This window comes from Bacillus rossius, chromosome 10, assembly GCF_032445375.1.
Source record: "Bacillus rossius redtenbacheri isolate Brsri chromosome 10, Brsri_v3, whole genome shotgun sequence".
Lineage (NCBI taxonomy): Eukaryota > Metazoa > Arthropoda > Insecta > Phasmatodea > Bacillidae > Bacillus > Bacillus rossius.
The window spans coordinates 39054144-39077250 of NC_086337.1; the positions used below are offsets into that span (position 1 = coordinate 39054144).

General features: G+C 39.0%; 1 protein-coding gene across 1 annotated transcript in view; it reads right to left on the reverse strand.

Moving 5' to 3' along the window:
- Positions 1-23107, reverse strand: part of LOC134536007 (DE-cadherin) — a 483280-nt gene that overhangs the window by 27455 nt on the left and 432718 nt on the right. The window contains exons 2-7 of the mRNA XM_063375498.1: positions 9301-9458; positions 7336-7467; positions 6085-6213; positions 4511-4660; positions 1062-1238; positions 14-225 (exon numbers count right to left, since the gene is read on the reverse strand). Of these exons, the coding sequence (XP_063231568.1) occupies positions 14-225; positions 1062-1238; positions 4511-4660; positions 6085-6213; positions 7336-7467; positions 9301-9458 (958 nt within the window). The remainder of the gene's footprint in view (positions 1-13; positions 226-1061; positions 1239-4510; positions 4661-6084; positions 6214-7335; positions 7468-9300; positions 9459-23107) is intronic.

Consider the following 23107-nt stretch of genomic DNA (forward strand, 5'->3'; position numbering starts at 1 on the left):
TAAGTATACTAACACAGCCTTGAAACTGCCGTTGGGCAAAGGCGCGGTGTAGTTGCTGTAGTTTTCAGGTAGCGTTATCTGCCAGTTGCTGTCGACATCGATGAAAGCTGGCGCTTTCTTGTGAGACTCCACCACGAGGATTTCCAACCCAATAACCGAGGTGCGCTTCGGCTCGCCGTGGTCCTCTGCCCGGCCCGTCATCCGGAACATGTACCCCGGATCTTTCTGGAACACCACAGCCTGCTTTGTGAGCTTCCCATTCACACGTGATAAAACCACAAGTTAGCAAAATAATTTCAGAACATCAAATAATTAATAATTTAAAACATTGATTTTTACATTGGTATCTATATCCATTCGTCTCACATCTGCTTGGTTTCTAGAAAGTGAAAATTTAAGAATAAATGTACGAGGAGTGTTTAGAATGCAAAAATTTTTTTTCAAAAGTGACTGTCAAAGCACTGCGTTCGTTGTCCAGAATACCTACCATTATTCATTAACTAATACCTCTCTCAAAAAAAAAATTTGTCGTGTATGATTACAATTCATTTAAAAGGCTTAAAATGTTTAAGTATATTCTCTTATGCAACTTTCATTAAGGCAGATTAGAAACATTAAACAGAAAAAATGTAATAACGAAGATGGTGAGAAAGTTGGTGAGACAGTTTAACCAAAGAGGAACCAAATATGTATGGCGAGGTAATAAGTGAGGAATCTTCTCGACAATGTTTTGATGCAGAAAGTCTAAGAAAATATTTGTGAGACCCATCGCTTAAGTCACTTTCTTGTGATGTACTCAAATTTCAAGAATCACTGTGCAGCAATAGTTATCTTCAAAAGCTGCATCATTCTAAAAATAAATGCAAAAACATATGCTTAATGCACCAAAATTATCTATATTGGTAGAAGCTATGTAGTAAAAAAAATAATAATTTGATGTAATATCTTTTTATGTGAAAATATAACATTTTAAAAGAATATCACAAATATTTATTACACTTCACTGGTACCAACCTTTTAAACATGCCTAGTATATGCTGAACAAATTAAAATTAACTTACATCAATTGGTTTGTCCAGAAAAATGACACCTGTACTGCTGTCAATTCTGAAATAGCCAGGGTTATCTTCCAAACTATAGGTCACACGGCTGTTCTCCCCATCGTCAATGTCCGTGGCAGATATCCTCATCACCTCTCGATTGGTTGGCGTATCTTGTGGCATGGACTCCAAGTAACTCTGAAACGAAAAATAAAGTTGGTCCACACTGTAGCTAAACTTGCAGAAAAAGACAATTATCTAGTGCGTAATCAGGTAATTACTTATAGTGCGCCATTCCAGAAATGGCACTGATGCAAAGCAAAATCTACCACCATTATTTGTGAGGATGTTATTATTCTGCTCTGGCTTTACTTAAGGCCCGATATCACACAGCTAAAGAAATCAAATTATCTTTCATTAGTTGTCTTCTGTGAAATCTAAAAATGAAAAATTTTTCAACAGAAATCTCTTGTCATTTCAGCTTAACGAAATCTGCAGCACTGCAGTGTCCCTTGCTAATGCTTGCCTGAGAGTGAAGAGTGGTGCACTTAATATTTCCCCTCCTCTCCACCATCGAGCACCCCACTCCCAATAATTACATTTTTTGTTACATTCCAACCGACCCTACACTTCAAAAGTGGTACTAAACTGCAACATGTTAACATAAAAAAAATTACTAGAAGAGTAACGTAATTGCTTCTAACAGGCACTCACACTAACGGGAAATTCGGGTATCATTTACTCACATCAATAATTTGAACATCACAAAAGCAATTTAGAAACAACAATCAAGTCACACATTCAAAAAGAAATTAACTTGCTGAACTTACTGAAAAATATAACTATGTAAACAGAATATTCTGTAAGGGCACATTAATTATTCCTCCTTCCTGTAAATTTCAGGATTTATTTAAATTGTTAATAAGGTGGTATGGTCACTGTAAAAACAAAAGTTATGTATCATAATAACTAAATATGAGTAACTGTCAAATATTACTATGCTTCTTTGATGCTAGGATATATTACTAGCCATCAACAATTTTATACCAATGCACATATGCCCACTACAGCTAAAAAGCTCTAATAAATCTTACCTACTTATCAGAAATGAGTATCGAAAGATCAAGATCAAAAATACAACATAACCACAACATATGGAAAAAAGTAGCCAAAATTAGACGTTAACTGAGGTTATGCACTACTGTATAGGGACATAATGCAATAGTACTAAAAAGCACTTTTTTTGCCAGACAGACTATATTCATACAACAAATTAATAGACAGTGTTATTTTAGCAGAAGCTGATGCAATACAGAAACTCTCCGTCTTTCTATACCTAGTTTGGCACATTTTGTTATCCGACCTCTATTGAGCCACTCCCGTTCAGATTTTTTTTGAGTGATTTCAGATGTGACCTTGGCCCTAGTTCGCATGGCGTTACCATGGTTCATACTCTCTTGGACAACCAAAAGGTTCATACTCTCTTGGACAATCAATTTTTTTTTTTTTTAAATCCCCTTCACTAGGAAACAATTTGTAAAAATAACTATTTTTAATATCACAAAATACTTTAGAAAATACCAATGTTTAGTAACTAATGAACAAAAAATAATTGTTGGTTACTTCAATTCTCTCTGGAACACATAACTAACCCAAACATAGCATCCATCTGAAATTTATAGCTATAACATTTAATTTTATTTCCAACTACATTTACTTTATATGCTCAAAGTAAGACAGTAACACACACCTTTTCAGTTTGAAGTTGAGATAAAAAATATGAAAAATATTTTATTTATTTATAAAATTTAATTACGTGACCCGAAATTCGCTAATTGTACTGTTCAGGCGCAAAGTGTTGTTTGCTGCAAAGTCGGAAATAAAAGAACATTTAAGAAACTTTTTCTATTACTTGCATGCTCTTAGTCTTTATTTAAGATGTTTTAGGATAATTAGTGAAATACCAGGTCTTTTAAGGACCCATATTCAATTGAACACAAACAAATATTTTTTAAGAATATTAAGGCATCGTACGAACTCTGTTTATCGTCCGTTTTCTTTTTCTGTGCAGTTTCTCCTGTTTTCTAGCCGTTAACATTCCACAGTTTAATGTGGTGTTACTATTCAATAATCTGGCTAAATCGATGTTCTGGCATTTCTGTGGTCCTGAACTAATCCATTAGATCTTTAATTGTATGTCAACAGTCACACCACAACACAACATTCCCTCCACATAAAAAAATTTAATCACATTTAATAACAGTTAATCACATTAACTACCAACACAACATATACACAACTGCTCAAATTTAAGGCTTGCAAATTCAAATTTCACTAAGCTAGCTACTTGACTTACTTCGCAAATATTACTATGGCCTTACACCCAATCACACCACAAAAATTGCGCTTAATTTATATAAAAATGTTTTTGTCAAAAATCTCCATTGTCATTGCAAATTATTCAATCATTATAGACTTAAGTGGTGCAGACCAACTTCAGTGGTACAGACGTCAAGTGCAAAAAGGAAGACTTACAGTTTACGTTCTCAAGAATATTAGCAACACTGTTTCCTACGCAGATTTCTTCTACGACTACACAATGCGCAGTGCGTAGCTGCCTACCACATGACATTTCTATACGACAAGTGGACTACAAAGCAGAAACGTTTACACAACTCTGAAGAGTTCCGGCCGTTACGCATGCACGGGGGTGTGCGAAGGTCAGCACAATGCGCACTTAAAAAACACACACACAAACGTGCGTGCAGTGCAAGGTGTTCATACGTGCGGTGCCATTGCCACATGCCTCCGTAACACAACTAGCCAGCTACAAACCTTATCTTTATAATCCTTTTGCTTATACACGTATCCTGTAAAGACCTGTGACAATCCACATAGTTACGTCACTGCACAAAACACAAAAGAAAGATTAAAAAAAAAAAGTAATATGAATGTCTAACGGGGTTAAAAATAACAAAAAAAAAAAAAAAAAATTAATTTAATAATATATGTATGCTTAAAACTAGTCTGTTTATAAAAACCAATACAAAAAAAAACTCAAAACTTTGGTCTCATTATACAATAACATTAAAAATTCTGTTGTAAAGTTGACACTAACATTCACCGAGAAAAATGTGAACTAGATCCATTTCACGATACCTAAAATTTTTGTTGTAAGTAGGATAGATTTTTTAACATCCTTGGCTTGTGAACATTCAAGTACGTAGTAATACAAATGTATCACCTTAACTATGTCCATAATTTCAAATATACCCCTTTTGCTAAATAATTAGTTTACAAATAATGCATACACGTACACCATCCATTAAATCTTTACCCCAAACGAGAATTTTTTTTTTTTTCTCTAGCTCTGAACATTACCAGGGACAAATACACGCGAAAATTTCCTACATCCTGCAAACCTTTCTATTCCCACTCAAACCAAACGAAAGATTGCCGTCACAACTCACCACTTTGTCGAAAACCGGGAAGTTGTCGTTTATATCCTCTATCACAACCTTCATGTTGCACACATCGTCCAGCTGAGGCCGGCCGTTGTCGGTGGCGCGGATAACCAGGTACTCTGCCTTGTCCCTGTAGGGCTCGTCTCTGTCAAACACCTGCGGAGGCAAAAACATGCACACGCTTGCGAGAATACTGTCACGGCAGTGCGTGCAAACAAGTGATGGTTTCATCGACAACATACGCATAGCATCAGGGACGTCGGAACAGGGGGGGGGGGGGGGGGGGCAGCAGGGGCGAGTTGCCCCCGTGCTGTTATGCATGGGGGGGGGGGGGCCGAGAGTAGCATTTCACCCCCCTCCTTTTCCCAGAATAAATGTTTGGTCCTAGTAGTATTTTTCTCAACCAGTAGTTACAAACGTTGCATTGGTGATCACATTGATTAGAAAATCAAATTTATGATTGTCAATATACTGTAAAATGATTGCAAATTCCTAGATGGTATTTTATTTAAATTGTACTACATCTACTGTCAGAGTAGTATTTAATACATTCTACGTCGTCAAATTCTTAGAATGGTATATTTAATATTTTGGTTCGGAAACTCATTAAATAGCACAATTTTGCATCTAAAATTCCAAATTTTTTCGGAGGAGGGCCCCTCAACCCCCCGCTCTAGGACTGAGGTAAGTGTGATATATCTTTTCGCCCCCCCCACTCATGAAAATGTTCCGACGTCCCTACATAGCATTCACGTTATATTCACAGTGGCAATTCCTGTTTGGTGGGTAGCCACAGCATAAATAAGCACAGAAGCACTTGCTAAATTAACAAAAGTTATGAAAAAAAAAATGAATTAAGATACACTAAAAATAATTTCTAAAGCCTAAATGGTTTAAGATAATTTTTTTAAAATATGAACACACAGAATTGGCTTTAAAACCTACTTATTTAACAATATAAAAGATTTATCTTCTAAATTTTATTATTTGTTGCTACAACAGGGTGTCTCTTATAAATGATGAAACAATTCCGAACCAATTTCAGCACTTTTGAGGACCTCTAATAATATCACAGGATCTTTTTTTTTTAAATCCAAGGCAAAATTAAAATAATATTAGATGGATATACTATGCCCCGGAATGTACAGATTCTTAAGCTAGAAAGCTAAAAACTTTTAGAGATTATTTCCACTTGATTTAAGTGAACAGTTTCCAAATATTTATGTTAAATTAGCATCTATAACCTGTCCAGGACTTTAAAATTAAAAAAAAATTAAAACTGTTGGAAATTAAAATTTTGTTACTTACAACACAATTACTTTTTTTTTTCTGGTACTTTGTGACTTAAAAATAATCCTTCAGTTTCCCCCCCCCCCCCCCCCCCCCCCACTTTCTTGTGACTTTAGTGATTTATAGGCACCCCCGGAATAACAAAATTGTCAGTTCAGCACATGTTTTTTTAGTTCAGTTTCACAGTAAAGCTGAAGACATTAGAACATTTTCTTTCAAAAAAAACTAAGTTTTATTGGCATCTGCAGAATGAAACAAAAAAAAAGTTGAAAGCTTTGATCTGCACTTACCGTCTGAGTGGTTATGACGCCAGTGTTGGGATCAATTTTGAACTTGGGAGTCTTCTCGTCGCTTTTCTCCACGAACGTGTACGTCACGGTGCCCCCGGACTCTGGAGGGTCTTTGTCTATTGCTTTCACCTGCGGAAACAACAAACACTGTCAATGCATGGAGTGCGCCCCCACACACGCGAACACACATACACGCGCACACACACACACAAAGCTGAATGTACACAAAATTGGTTGTCTGTAAAGTCGTTTTACGGACGATAGTTTAACGTGACAACGTCATAACCAAACATTGATGAAATGATTGATCCAGAAGAAAATTTAATATCATATTCGGCCTGAGACTGAGCCGTAATAGGTTTTTGCAACCAAACCATTTAGGCATTAAAAATATTATATTCTTTAAGAATTTTTTTTTTTAATTTTTCTATATTTTGTATGATAAAATTTACCTCTGCATACTTTTATAAATAAAATTGAATCATTTTTATTGAATTATCACTATTTTGTATGGATACAAAGAAGGAGTGAAATAAAATCTACAATTTAATTGATAAATTTACTTGAATTTGCATTCATTAATTCAAATATATTTATTACTTTTGTAGTGTCACGCGCGCCGTATTTATTTTTACAAGTACAAAAATGAAAGTATTGCAGCGGCCGGGATTCGATCCATCAACCTTTGGATTAGTAGTCAGCGATTATAATCGCACGGCCACGAGGCCATATTGGAAACAGTTTTCAGATGTTAAATATATGTATAAAAATTTTGTTTTGTGTTGTAGAAGTTTTAAAAACGTATGTAGTCCGTCATGTTTATTTCTTATAGTGGTAGGCGGGAAATTAATAACCGTACCGATTGTGCTGAAAATCGGTGGACGATCGTTAAATTACATAATATTAATATTTCAAACGACGAAAATTTGATTGAAAAGTCAAATCGATGGTTGTTCCAATCGAGTGGAAGAGAGATGCCACGCATGCGTACAATGAGCATAACAGGACACATCCGTATTGGGACATCCGTAGTGGGACAATGTGCGTTGCGGGACACTTTTTCGTGCGTGCAGCCGGCGTTCATCGATTTATTAGACGTTGTCACGTCAATAAATAATAAAGCTTCACATCTCACGACAGCTAGCTTACGGCAACTTCTTTTCAGCGAGAAACAACCTTGCATTCTAATCGCGTCACACAGCATGTGGTGCCGCAAGACTCCCGAACCACTCGCTATTCGGCGCAACGTACCTGGAAGACAAAGGTGCCCACATCTTGCTCTTCTTTGACGTACGGCTCGTAGCTGGAGCAGTTGGAGAACACGGGCTTGTGGTTGTCCTGGATGACCAGCCGAGTGCCTATCTCGCCGCCCGCGACGGACACCTGCACACCACGAACAACACCGAGCATCAGACAAGCAACATCACTTGATGTAAGTTTTTGGACATACGCCATTGCTAAGCACTATTTCTGTAGAAGAAAACTAAAAAATAAATAAATAAATAAAAATACCCAAAAGACAATAAACACAAATTAAACAAAAAATTGCTGTTGTCAACAGGATAGAAACACCACAAAATATTCCGTAACAAGAATATAGTCAACAAACAAAGAAGAACAAAGAATAATGTACTAAGAGAACGGAAAAAAAAAACCACAAATGATGACGACACAAAAATATTTAACCCAAAAATATTCAGCACAACGGTTGAAACGAGACAAAAACACGACAAAACGAAAAGACGAAACAAACACAATAGTTTTTTTGCAAAACAGAAACAAGCGACGTTTCGGGAACTGCACAACAAGCACACAAGCAACATGCGTAGCAGTCGGACAGACGTAACCAGCGGCAGCTCCAAGACTCTGTGGGGGCACGAATATTTCAGTGAAGGACCATACCAAGGGTCTGGGGGGCCATGGAATAGAAAAGGAGATGATAGGAGACAATATTGCATATTTTTATTTATACATTATAAGTATAACTAATAAGAATAAACATGATTCTAACACTACTAAGATTTGAATAAATTACGTTCACGATATATAATGAAAATGATTCTACAATTTAATACCAAATATTTTACATTACAGGTGTGTCGGTAGTAAAATGTTCCTTGATCTTTCACGGCTGGGAAACTATCAGTATGGCCAACTCTTGTACATGTACAATTTAAATAGCATAGTATCCCAGACATCTGTCCACTCAAACTATTTAACATTGGTAAAACATGCAAAACAAACTATTTAATGAACTAATAAATGTAATTTACAATTCACAATATAAAATACATTTGAGGAATTTCTTTGAAACCAAATTAATTCCTGTCCTTCAGACATATTTCTTGATGGTAAAAATCATGCACTAACCAAAGCAGGAAAAAAAAATCTCACCTATTAAATAGTTTTCAAACACTATTTACAAAATGAAAAAAATTACACAAGTTATGCAAAACAACTTGTTAGTACAAGATATCAAGAAACTATGTTTCATTTTATAAACTGATGACAAGGAACCATTTCTACGCAATGAGTGAGGAGGTTACTTTCTGTTCCTTTTCCCAGTAGTGTTTCATGGGTTGCCAAGCCCACAGGCATCATGGCCATTCAACCGACTTATTCGCCAACTCATGCATACATTATGCGTGCTTTTATTAGCAACCTCATGCATACTAGGCGGTGAAGGGTGGTTGAAGGAAGGAGGAAGAAAGGGAGGAAGGGCAGAGGGTTGAAAAGAGTTGAAGGTTCTGTCCAACCAAGAGCAACCAGTTTCTCTGCTAAATAAACCAATCAGGAAACAGCGTGTTTGCCCTGCTTTTCATTAAACTCGGCGGCTCACTCCTGCCGTCTCAAGTAGCGGACCAAACACCCTTCGAACCAGGAACTACCCTTCCGCAAATTTCTGTGTTCCGGATTAATCATTTAGAAAGGGTTTTCTCCTTTGGGACTTCATTGTTGAACCGGATTTCACAAGTTGCAGCCAATGCATGATTTATATCCCAGCTCCCTTCCTTCCCAAAAACCTGCTTCACGTAAACCAACACACAAAACTAATAAAAAAAATCTTTTCGCAAGCAATATCTACATGCTTCATATTATAGTTTAAGATTGTGTCAACTCACGTAAGAAGTGTACACTGCATAACCTTAAAAAATGTTGTAAGAAAATCACGGGAAAGGCTCACCCCACCCTTGTTTACTTATCCCACTCGCTAACCTTCGTCAACGTGGCCGGCTGGTCTGCCATTCGCAGCGCCTCTGCGACCGGCGCGCGCACATCCGCCAGGTGGTGCGTGTGTCGCAGCTTGGGCTCGTAGGCGGGGCTGTTGCTGCGGTGCGTCCGCCTGAGGCGCTGCTGTCCCAGCTGGCTGCCATCTGCAACAAGAGAGCGCGTGTCCCCGGTTGCATTACATCCATGATGAAACTACTGCGCATCCATTCAACACCCGTACACTGCCACTGGATAGGGCCTACGATGCGCTTATTGCATGCACGATTCCGTATGTACCAACATCAGAATGTCATTCACATTCAGAGCTGAACTATAAATAGTTTCTAATATTGTGAACAAGCTGAGATTTTACTTTTTTAGTATCATTGTTTGTGATTCGTACAACATTTTAGTGTTGAGGAGACCTCTTAATTATTATTATTTTTTAATTAAAGGCACGAATCAACAAATGTTACTGTTAGGTTGGTGCCCATTTTTTTTAAATCACGCTCGTTAAAAAATCGTTTTTAACATATGTCTGTCTAATGCATATATTAAAAATAATAAATAGGAAGCATAACCATTAAATTATGTTTAGGACTTTAATGTAGTAAAGGAATCGGGAGATATCTGTAAACGTTTATGTTTAAATACCAAAATTTATGTTAATTTTTGTGTGACCATGTTTTAATACATCAGTTGATACTTGAAAGAACTAGTTAATGGTACATTCCTATTTGAGTATCTGTGGTGTTTGTTTCAACCACTTCAAATAATGCCAATTTCTGTGTATTGCATTATATGGGCATTTATGTAAATTAATATAGCGATTTTACGACCCAAAAATGTTAAAGTATTGTAAAACAACTTTGCTAAACTAACATTGTTGTAGACCACCAACGAACACTAACTTCCGTCCCTTATAAAGGCTTATAAAAATCCTTTATTTTTATGCCATGAATATCAAAGCAACTAAAATACAAATTAGACTAAATTTTATTAAAACTTAAAAATGTATTAACCACACCTAGATCCTGGACCCGAAGAATTCTAATAATAACATAAATCCTTATATAACTAGGGACAAAACTAAATTTATTTGGTGTTATGCTGTACGGTTGATAGTGTGACAATCATTAGTGACCGATTGTAATGAAAAAAAAGAAAAAAGAAAAATGAATTGTGTTTAACCTGGCAGTGAAATCTGTGTTTACTTGCACATAACTAGCATTTAAGCTGGCATAATTTATTTTTAACGTGTATATATATTTAACATATATATATAATATGTTGGTATGTAGCCTATGAAGTTGATTAACTCCGACACCGTTTGACCGATCGCCAATGAAAGTTTTTTTTGTAACTCGCCGCTAGATGGCGCTGCACCAACTTCTAAATCGTTTAACTGATCGCCATGGCTAAACAGAAAATCATAGGTCATAAGTAGAGACCTGCAAAATTCGCGGATTCATTCGGTGATAGGCTTGAATTCAAACACATATACCTCTTAGATAATTTTGCTATTGGCTTACTGTTCATCCGGACGAAACTCAACCAGTTACAAACCCTCAACCAAAGAAGGATCGAATCACAGACAAACCAGCTGAGACGACTTACAAGTCGGCAGCCAATGAACTTGCGTTATTTGCCCGAGTGTACAGGGGTATGTGCAGTCTATCCTGAAGGCCATCGAAACCGCGAATTTTGCAGGTCTCTAGACATAAGACATACAAACAGCAATTGTGTGTCATTTCTCTATGACCGCCACACTGTCATATAGCAATATCCATATAGCTTTAACTCGCGGACAATATATCACCCTGTGTTCAGCCCGGACAACGCCGGGTACTGCAGCTAGTATGTATATATAAAATCACATTAATTAATGTAAAAATTGTTTAGCTAAAACATGAATTTAATGAAATACAGAAAGGCTACTGATTGAAAACAAGTTAAATCGAGGATAAAATTACATTTTTAATGTTGCTGAATCCATCACATGATTCGAATTTTCACACAGTTAATGGTTCAGCACGTTCAAACGCAAGTTCTACATAAACACGAGAAGGAAGTTCACGACATCTTCTTGATGTCGAAGAAGGATTCTTGATGTCTTGAGAAGGAAACAACACGCAAACACTCGTTAAAGGCCCGGCATTTCTACGCGTTGGTCGTTTCTCTTCCTTTTCTCTCCTTCAGGCGCACTTTGCTCTGGAAAACACACTGGGTGGGGCGGCATTAGCGCCGCCCGACTCGGTTCATTAGCCCGCCAATTATGCCTGTTTCCGGGTTCCGGTAAGCGACGGCTCGCGTGTGGCGGTGCCACCCGGGCGTATTTGGAAACACAGGAGCGCGGGAGGTGAGGTCCTTACAAAGGCGAAGCATTTCCCGAGGGCTGTTATCACGGAAGTTGTTCGGCACGATCAAACAAGTCTTAGTTCGTCTGCCTTCAATATTGTCCATGTATCACAAATAACGCAAATAACATTCGTACAATAATTTATTACTTAATTATCGTCAATTCGTACTGCTACACGTGGTGGGTTTTACGCTTAACGCGTTCAAAAATATGTTTGAGTTACGTATCACGTATCCTGTATACATTGATCCTGTGATAAATGATGCTTGCTGTTTTAATTTAGTACGTCGAAAGATCCTGGACATAACCAAAACTTGTGATATAACAATTATTTTTGACTGTAAAATATATAAAAAAATCTCACAAGACATTACTTTTTTTTGGTATTGTGATATTAGAGTTTTTGCTGTGTCAAGGATCTTTCGACGTAAAAAATTAAAACAGCAAACATCATGTATCAAAAGTCAAACATATACAGCAACATGCCATTAGGATCAAGAGATAAACTTGGATATGTGATAAGGAATAATAACCAAAAACTGTCCTTTGCTACCTTTCGGATGGGAGTATGCTTTACGTCCAGAAATAACCCTTCTCGGCAAAAATGAGTGTATGCACAACCAAATAAATTCTCCATGAGAAGCACTGGTAGTTGACTAGTCACAGAAAATCACTCGCGGAAAACAAAACGCGTAATCGTTGCCAATGTCTATGTGATACTTTATATATATAATATATAATGTGTGTGTATATATATTTCCTTCTTTCACACCTGCCCAAGCCAATTGTGCAAAAAAAAATAATTCTGGGTAGAGATGTTCAAAACAGTATCTTTTTGTTAGTTAATTGTAATTCTTGCATATTTGATAATACGCATAGCAACTAAAACATATAGAGCCGTTTGTCCGTCAGCCGCTGAGCGATTTACGTATGACAGATGCCAATCCCCGAAACGTCGCTACTGATTTTCCATAGGAAACCTACTGTGTACGACTGTGCTATTGTGTTGTGTCCATAATACCTGTTTATTTTCAACTTCGGGTCCCATCTGTAAGATATCAGCTGATTTAGGCTTGCTCTCTGTGGGTTTGAATTTTTGAATTATTTATTTTGCATTCTTTGAATGTTTGACTTAACAGTGAAAAACTGCAATGGTGTATGTCCAAAATAACTGTATACGTATCCTTCTGCCAATGTTGTCCTATCAACGGGGCTCGCAAACCGCTTCATGTGGTGGTCCGTGTCCGTAAACAAACACCACGCGATGCTATGCGAGTGACGTTTGGGAAATATGTACAACTGATAGGTCTTTTAAGAACTGTCAAATTTGAAATAAGACACACACTCAGACTTCAACAGAAACACAAGGGTATGATCCACAAGGGGGGGGGGGGAGGAATATTATAAGGGGGGCGGAATATTATAAGGGGGGCGGGGATGTATCTTCTCTCATTACGACGTTATTGTTACAACTGGAGTCACAAGAAAACGCTAAGATGGAGAGACAGAAATGTATAAAGGAGGGAAAGAGAAAATTAAGCCGGGCGGACCGAAGAGGCTACGAGCGAAACGACGTGAACATCCGGTTCAGAATGTGGTTGGAAAAGAAGTGAGTGGTGAAGGTTTGAGTGGGTGAAGAAGGTGGAAAGGGGGAGGGGGAGGGGGGGGGGGTAACTCGGCCGCCAACGCCGGCCACGCGGATTTTGAACGATGCATTATGGATGAAACTGGCGTCCGTCCAACTGGCACAGGCTAGGGTGGAATGGTTAAGGGTGGGGGGGGGGGGGAGGGGGAGGGCTTTTTGCTAAATAACCCCGTGGATAGATGCGCGTCCCGGACTAACACGAAGTCGTGGAGGGTTTTGGTCAGGGGAGGGGAGAAGGAGGCACGCTGGTGATAAGCACAGCGAACGAGGCGGCGACTGGAGGCTATTTTAATTTCAGAATACTAACTCCGGTAAGTATCTCTCTCTCTCTCTCTCTCTCGCCAACGGTTGAAGAGGAGGCCGGGAAAGGGGCCAGAAGGGTGTTTCGAGCGGGAGACTGCGTGCTCGAGGAGGTTAATTATTGCCTGGCAGGGACCGCTAGCTTCCGGTGGCCAGGCCTAAAAAAAAAAAGCACAACTTCCCTTTTCTGGCCGCTGTTTGAGAGTGGGGTGTTGTATGATTACAGCGCTATTATAACACGAGAGGTGCGGAGAGATAAGGACGGATAAGGTACCTGGTGAACACCGACAATTCTCACCCACTCTCTCTCTCTCTCTCTCTCTCTCTCTCTCTTCCATTACCCTCCCACACATTACGCGATAAAGGCTTGGTCGCTTATGCGACACAACGGGTGAGAGGATTGCCGAGGGGAGGGTGAGTGTGAATGTGAGCGAGTGTGAATGCGAGCGAGTGTGAATGTGATCGAGCGTGAATGCGAGCGAGTGTGAATGTGAGCGAGTGTGAATGTGAGCGAGTGTGAATGCGAGCGAGTGTGAATGTGATCGAGCGTGAATGCGAGCGAGTGTGAATGTGAGCGAGTGTGAATGTGAGCGAGTGTGAATGCGAGCGAGTGTGAATGTGATCGAGCGTGAATGCGAGCGAGTGTGAATGTGAGCGAGTGTGAATGTGAGCGAGTGTGAATGTGAGCGAGTGTGAATGTGAGCGAGTGTGAATATTTTGATGGGATGTGGCAATAGGAGACTATATGAGGGGATATGGGAAGTGGAGAATAATTGGTATAGGGAGGGAAAATTTGATGGGAGGGGAGGGGAGAGAAGTACACGCGGAGTTCGGAAAAAAACTTCCGAGTAGTGAAATCCTGACAGTTGGGCGCATTTTTAACTTTCGACAGGGGCGGACTGAAAGTGTAATTATTTGTTTTGTCAGTTAACTTTGCTGAAATTTACTATTTTGAGATAAAAAAAAATTCACACATAATAATATGCACAAATTAAATATTTTGTGACCTACAGCTATAAAGTCTAGACAGGACATGCAGAAAAGTCCGTGAACATAGTTACGGAGATGATGCTGTCAATCATTATTAACGGTTGGCGTGTGCATTGAGATTCACTGGATCCCTATTACGTGGAAAAGCCAGATCGGCGACCGTGTACACGGTAACACAACATTTTCATTCGCATGATTAGTCGCGTAGCTTGCCGACAACAATGGCTTTCCAAATAGCAGGGATGAAATGTTATCTCCTTGCACACGGCAACGAGGCAAATTTAGAATTTAGACATAAACAGAAGTGTTTACGGATCTACGTTCATTGAAAATCTTGCTTCTTCTACACGCCCTGCATTTGTATCTGAAGTTTATGAGTGTATTCTTTATTTATTTTTAACATCCTTTCGGCAGCCGGCACGATCTCGTACTGCCGACTGCTCGGCTGCGCATTGTGAACGCGCAAGCGTGATAAGGCGCATCCATCTCTTACCGCCGACTTGCGCATTGTGAGCTCCACGTGGCATGACTAACCTCCATGCGAGGGCCGGTTGCTCCCGGCGGAGGATCTAAAAGATGAACGGCAAGCCTTACGGCCCGACGTCACGCCAACAGTGATGCCAACTCCTACAGTGTGTTCCCCCTAGGACCAACTTCAAATCCCCCTAGATCTCGATTAAAAACCCCTAAAGTTTTCATTGTACACCTAAAATTATCTTCTCTTGAACCTTACATTTCCTTATTTTTTTTGCCCAAACAGAGCATAATAATTTTGAAAAGATAACATTCAGTATCTACAATTTTATGTATGTACGAATTTAATTTCGGTTTTAAGTGTACGTGTAATAATTAATTATTATTCGAGTTTTTTTATTCCTTGGCATCACAGAAAAACATAAACGACTTACTTTGATATCCAATAAAACTCGCGAGTAGACAACAAACTAACTGACACAACCTCAACCAGACAACTTACAACGTGAAAACGTTGAACGGTAAAAATAAAAAACGGAATTCTCTTGACCAGCAAGTTGTTGTTGGTCGTAGTGCGAGATTCAGCCACCAACGTCACTTGTGTTGCTGTTCTTTTTTCACTTTGTTTTCAAGATACACACTTTAATTTCACGCCCTAAAAAAATTTCTTAAATAATGTACCCGCTAACAAATACCCCTAAAGAATCCCCCTAAATAAATGTACCCCCTAAAAAAAACCATTACATCTTGGTTCCCCCTAAATTTGGGGGGGGGGGGGGGGATCCCCAAGTTGGCATCCCTGCACGCCAACCGGGCCGCATGGGCAGGGCTAATGGTGGTATCGCGGGAGGGGAAAATACATTTCAGGATGAAACATCCCGCTACTGCGGCGAGGTGTTGGCAACCCGTGTAGCTCTGTGCTAGATGAAATTCTGCTATATTATAAAAATAAATACGTTATGTTTATTTTAATAAAAACAAACTAACTGGATGAAGCTGAGATTGACACCAGTGTGTTTGTTAAGTTTTTCACGCGACGTTTGATCATTTGGGGAAAAAAATAACCGTATTCCCTTTTTCTTTCTCCCCAAGGTAGTCGAGAGCAAATAAAATAATGGGGAACTTTCTTTTCAGTCGGCAAAGCTGCAACCGTACGCGATAACGCTTAACTAATGCATGCTGTAGCTTATGGCGGCTTGCTACCCGCACTTGGAACTGCTCGTTCAAATTGAAACTTGCTAGCACGGTTGCTGAACAGGACCCGAAGAGAAAACAGCTAATGGTGGGAAAAAGAGGGGAAAAAAAAATTAACACAAGCTTTTTCGTACCTTCTCTGCACTCGCAACGCGTGTAACAGGATGTCCCTCGGCACAACAGCTTTGTATATTAAAACTTAGAAGAAGAAAAAGACAACATTCACATTCTTTTAAAAACCGTATATAAAAGTTACTCAAATGTTTAGCTCGTAGTAGCATTTCTTTTTTGCAGGAACCACTTGCACCATGTAAAATCTCACTGCAAATATGTTTATAGTTTTTATTTTGAAAATATTATACACATTAAGATAAACCACTTAACCTCTAAACTTAAGAAACAAAACACTTTCCATTCTAACATCAATAAAATGATTCAATGTGACTGAATAGAATCCAGACGTGCCTGCAAAAACCTAGAAATGTTAGCCTATGTTTAGCCATGACATTATTGGTAAAGTAGGCATATAAGGGTTTTCAGGTAAACACGTTTCCAATCTGGATGAATAATCCAAAGTAAATATTATATCGAGAAAAAAATTATAATTATACATTAAGGGTCATCAATCTTCTTGAAGTCATTTTCAGCTGTAACATGCAAATTTAATTTTTAAGAGGTAGATTTCAAGTTTGTTTGGACTTGGATTGGACCCAACCGTAAATGGGACGACGTTGCTCGTGTCTGAAACATTTTCAAAAGTCAAAAAAACCTCAATGATGCCAACACTAATAGAATTTACCATGTCGTGACGATAATTAGTTCATCGCGAGTAATGTCAATATTTAACAGCCGATGAGACGTTTTCATAAAATGGTTCGGCCGTGGTCTTGCATATTAATTTTAATTAAATTCCGTCAAATATAGACATGTTTGCCTTAAGCTGGTTTTGCCATAATTTGGTTTATTATGTATACAGTTTGTTTCAGAATTCGTTGTAGGTATGCTGTACGACCGCAAATGCTAGCCGTGTTAACGAAATGAGAAAAAGACAAAGATACAGTATTATTATCACAGCATTTTGAATTCAAACAATATAGTTCAATAATAAACGCCCGTGACTTCACAGGAAAGACTTTATGCAGCTGCCACAGCCAGTCATTCCATTAATTATATACTATGCTTTAACGAAGCTAATTAAAAAAAAACTTATGTAATGTAAACGCAAAAAAAAATTGACTTCTTTATGTTTAATGCTTCACCCGGCACTTGATTTATTGTATTTTTACGATATTTATGTTAATTAATTTATGTATAATTGAAATTCATGCACTTTTTTCACTATGCAAAATTTTTATAAATTAATTTTTTTGTTTTTAATTTTTACTCCCTGGATATTTCACACATTTAGACTAAATGATATCCGTAAGAAACCAGGCAATTAAAAATAATTTCAAAAATTTACTCGACTAATTGTGTTTTAGTTCATTGGCTAGGCAACGAGTTAATTGATGGATATCGCACACGGCTTCACTTCTTATATTCCCATATTTTTTTTTAAAAAATAACTTCAGTAAAAAAAAACATAGCAGGTAAAGTCCCCTGCGCTCTTTCAATCCCTGATATCTCCCGGCGACTGTGCGTCAAGAAAGGTGCAGAATTATTTTTTTTTTGGAGGGGGGGGGGGGAGAGGAAAGTATGTACACACAACTGTCCCAGAGGACAGCAGAGGCAGGACAATTGAACATCTCTCCTTTTTCTCAAGCGAAGGCCGAGGACAAAAGCGGAGGGGAGGGAAAAAAAAAACAACAAAACAGCAGTGGCGACGAGGACCTTCCACGGTGAACAAACAAACAGAGAAGAACAAGCTATTTCCGAATATCGCGAGATATGCGTCCGCACAGTAGAATATTTTTTTACCTTAAATTTACGAAGAACGCTGGTTAAAAAATTGTCCAGGGATCAGTGTAAAACTAACTCCTTTCGACACCGGCTCACAAGAATCATCCTGCAGTATTTAAAGAAAATTAAAAAAAAAAAAATGTAACGGCTACAGCAGAAATGCCGTTATTAACTAGCGCCTGTTTGCCCTGCGTTCTCCGACTCATTCTTGCAATGAGAAAAATTAATTCAACACGTAATTTTGAAAATAACGCCATTGCTACTTTGGGCTGTATGTCATACAGAAAACATTTAAAAAAATTGATTGTCTGTAAAATCGGTTTACGGACGATAGTTTAACGTGACAACGTCATAACAAAACATTGATGAAATTATTGCATATTTTTATGAATAAAATTGAATCATTTTTATTTTTGAATAAATAAATAAATACTTGAAATTATACTAGTAATCAGATTTTTAAAATGCAAGAATAATTAACCTTTTTGCTGAAATTGTTGTTGTAATAAGCAATGAAAACCACATTAACTTTTCGTTTAAATATAATTATGAACAAGTTTTCATATAAATAATCTGTAATCAAATATCTAACATAACTTATTATTACTGCGCTCGCCGACAGATGCTACCTTTTTTTAATAAAAATAAATAAATACAGCGTAACGGGACAATGCGCGTAACGGGACACAGCGTAATGGGACACAGCGTAACGGGACACTTTTTCGTGCGTTCAGCCGGCGTTCATCAATTTATTAGACGTTGTCACGTCAAAAAACCGACAAACTAATTGAAGAGACAAACACACAGAAATGCAGCAAAAAAAATCAGCCGATGATAAATGTAGGATATACAGCACAGATAATTCCGTAGAAGGAATCAGAAAAATGTCACACCACAGACGAACAAGTGGACTGACAACTACGAGAAGGTTTCAACAAAAAAAACGGTAAATAAATGAAAAAAAAATAATAATCCCTGTATCCGCCACTGTAAATGTTTACCACTGGCTGCTGTCAAATTTCAGTCAAGTTAGATGGCACCGAACTATAGTGTAGAAAGGAACACCAGGTTAAGACTACACGCCGCAAGCTGATTGCAGCGTTCCAGGAGAGAGCCAGATAACACCCCCCCCCCCTCCCTCGCGAACTGTCGAGGCACACGGGCGCATGAGCATGTGGAACGGGAGGAGGAAGATCCGCAATTACCTCGCTAATTGAAGTTCCTGCGGCGGGAAAAATGCGGACAATGACTGCCCGCTTGGGAGAAAAGAAAAGGGGTAAAGGATTAAAAAAAAACTAAAACTAAGGGTTGAAAAACGGGGGGTTGGGAAGGGGAGAGGGAATTCTTCGCTCCGCGAAACCTCCGCGCTCGGATGCCGGACATCAGGCAGTGGGTAATTTATCGTGGTCTCGGTAATGGTTCTCGGTTGTAGTGGGGGGGGGGGGGGGGGGGGTTTGACGAGAAGGGGAGGGGGGGGGAAGGGCGAGAAAATCTCCCGAGACAAAAACTCTCCGGCGGCGAAAAAAGGGAGAAGGAACGCCAGGACGACGACGTAAAAAAAAAAATGAAAGAATAAAAAACAATCCCTTGTCAGATTCGTGGCGAGTGCGCAACCCCTTCCCCCCTCACTAACAAGCCAAATCCCTCGGGAAAAGCAGACGAGAGACGCTGTGGGACGGGCTATCAATTAACCCCTTATCGCGCACTGGCATGCCCAGAATCCTCCACGCAAGGCCGGATAAAAAAAGATTGGGGGGGACAAAATTGCAATAGCTGAGCGGGTGAAAATTACGCGACCCCGCTTTTCTACGAAATTTCGGCGGAAAAAAAAATATATATATATTTTATCCGGTCACGATTGACAAAAAAAACAACGAAGAAGTGACGTCAAATTCTGTTATCGTCGCCGTAAACACAACAAACAAGCGTAGTCCTAAACCTTTTGAAATAACAAAAAGAGAGAGGAAATATACGAAAATACATAAAAAAGATCGTAAAAATGATTTAGTAACCACGACTTCATAGCTTTGATAGCAACTGCTAACCTACCCTAACAAATGTAATAGTTTTGTGTCAGAGACAAGGCGGAACAAAGTTACTACATATATAATACAGGCAAATGGCAGTTACGTTGCAAAAAATCCAGTAGTTGGTTTTATTATCATTCCTTAAGTTTTTTGAGTGCTGAATACGATTATGGAGTTATTCAAAAACATTTCCTAGTGCTTTTTGATATATTCACAAAAACCAGCGGAATTTTAGTACTTTTTTTCTTTTTTTTTTCCGCTTATAATTTCAACCGTATATGTGGTAGCGAGAAATTCATTCTCACCGTTTTTAAAGAAGCCTAAATGTGCCACAATTTGAACTCCAGAGCATCTCTTTAGGTCCCATAGTTCTCAAGATAAAGCACTTAAAAATTGTTCCCCAAAATATGTAATTTTAAGTTTTGAATCACATTTTGAGCTCTATATTGGGGAACATACTGATCCTACTACGAAAATTGTCAGAAGTGAAGTTGTAGCAAATCGGATATCGAGCAGTTTCCAAATCACGTGTTTTTTCTTCTTTCTGAAGCTCTGCCCACCGTATGAGCGCCCAGGTAGGCGGGGACCTTAAGAGAGAAAAAAAAAACCTAATAAATGACAAAAAAACACCTTGTAACGGTATTAAAATAGTTGTACACGATAAGATTATCTGAACTTTTCCTACCTCTCTCCCCACTCAAATTTTCTCCCGGTCCTAAACAGGCCGAACAGCGAGGTCACAGCCCTTCCCCCAAGGAAAAGCCAGGTTCTGAGTGAGAGGCGGGGCTGAGGCGTCCTTTGTGGGCTAATGTCCCGATGTTTCGGGTCCTTGTCTCCCCCCCCCCCCCCTCCCGCAAGGGCCACAACCCATCTATCCTTCCCGCACGCCTGTCCGCTTGATCAATGCGTCGCCGCCGCCGTCGGTCAGCAAAAAAAAAAATAAAACTGAGCCTTTCCCGTACGCTGCAGTACGCACACGGAAGGACGAGAAAGAAGGGGCAGGAGGGAGGGGGGGGGGGGGTTTATAAGGGGAGGAGAGAATCTCGTTATGGTAATCAGCCGTCATTTGTCCCGGCGGGGAGATAAGGAGCGAGGCAGCGCGTCCCAAAGGTTAGAAGAAGACGGTAGGAAAGGGACGAGGGGTGACTCGACAAACACTGGCGCATCAGTCAGGCCGCCTGGAGAAGGAAGGGATGGGCAGAAGAGAAGTGTAGGGGGGAGGGGGAACTCATAAGTCCCCCGCGCAGACACGCTTATCTCCGCTGAGAAATTACATTGACGCCACTTCCGCAAACATTTTTTTTGTCTTTATCCTCGAAACAAAAATTACCACGCAAACCACACAAATGAGATATATTCTTGAAGTTGTAAGGATATGAACCAAAATACGCCTACTGATTTCATAAGTTTGTGTGACATGATTTTTGTTTATCGCCGATATCAAACAATAATACCGGCTACCACAGTCGTGACTTGAGACGGAGTAAAGCATTTCTCCATCCGATTAACCTGCAAAGTTTTTTTTCCCCCTTAGATTTTACTTACGTGATTCTGCAGAGATTTCCTAAGTCCTTAACACTGTCTAACACTGACAGTAAAATTCAACATTTGTAGCAATTTCCGAAAATGAATTAAATATTCAAAGCTAGTGTCTTCACATTGTTAGCTATTTGTAGCCGCTAGTCGATATTTACTTCGTGCATTCCATTAAATTTCATACTAAGCTTTAACGAAGCCAAATTTCAAACATCAAACGATGGCTAAAATTATGATTTGAATTAATATGGATATTTTTTCTTCCTATCTCTAAGCGGCCCGCCTAGTTAGAGGTGTTAGTTACTGGCAGTGATGTCAGTGATGAAGGATAAGTGCGACGCTCGATGGTGCTTCTTGCACGGTATCGCCTCTAAGCGCAAGGCTGTGGAAAGGCGCGCAGTCTTTGAGTCGTACATAAATCAAATATGAGATTTAAATATGAGATTTGAGTGGTGACCATAGCGTTACATGGCGGAGAAATTATGATAAAGGTGTACTGCAAGTCCCTTGAGTGCTTTCAAGAATATGTACCGGTTGTTTCATGCCTAAAAATTATTCTGAAAACACACGTTCACTGTTCTAAAAACACAGTTGAGAAAAAAAATACGGAAACAGAACTAACTAACGCGGATATCTTTAGCAGTTTTAAAATCGCGAGGGGTTTTTATGAATTTCTGCATACTGTGTGCTCAGGTAGGCAGGCCCCTGAAAACCGAGTTAGTTACGATGGACCATGGTTGATTAATTTCCTAATTTCTTCGGTCTACGCCATTGTGTGCAGCCATGGTCCAATGACCTCGTTGTGTAATAGACGTAAATCTTAAATAAATTAAAAATAAAACTGACAGGTAGCCAATATTTCTCAATTCCAAACGTCCCGGTTCGCACATGACCCACAACACAAAATATTAAATTTATATACGACGCGGCGTTTTCAAAGGCAAATTATTTTCTGGATTCTAATGAGGCGTCTTAACATTTAAAAACGTAATTAATGACCTTTTTCTTAGTCTACCCTAACGGTAGGTGCGTTAATTATTCGCGCATAGTGTATTATTTTTAGAAACGGACAGAAAGTAATACTTATTATGAAATAGATATGCAGCTTTCCTGACGATTGCAAATCCACCGTAAACTTTACGAGTCACCCGCTACCTTGCTGGGATGTGTTCTCCTGCCATGATCTCGTTGCATTATGCCTCCTTCGCAAGACAAAGCACCCCAGCTTCCAAACTTATTTTGTATTCATTTATGCACCATTTTTTACCGCGTAAACAAGATTATTTAACGTTCTTTAAATGATTGATGCAATGGGGAACTTTGATTTAATGCAGTTTTTTTTGGACATTTGCTATTGCAGTTTTGCACTGTTTGTAATGAAAAAATTCC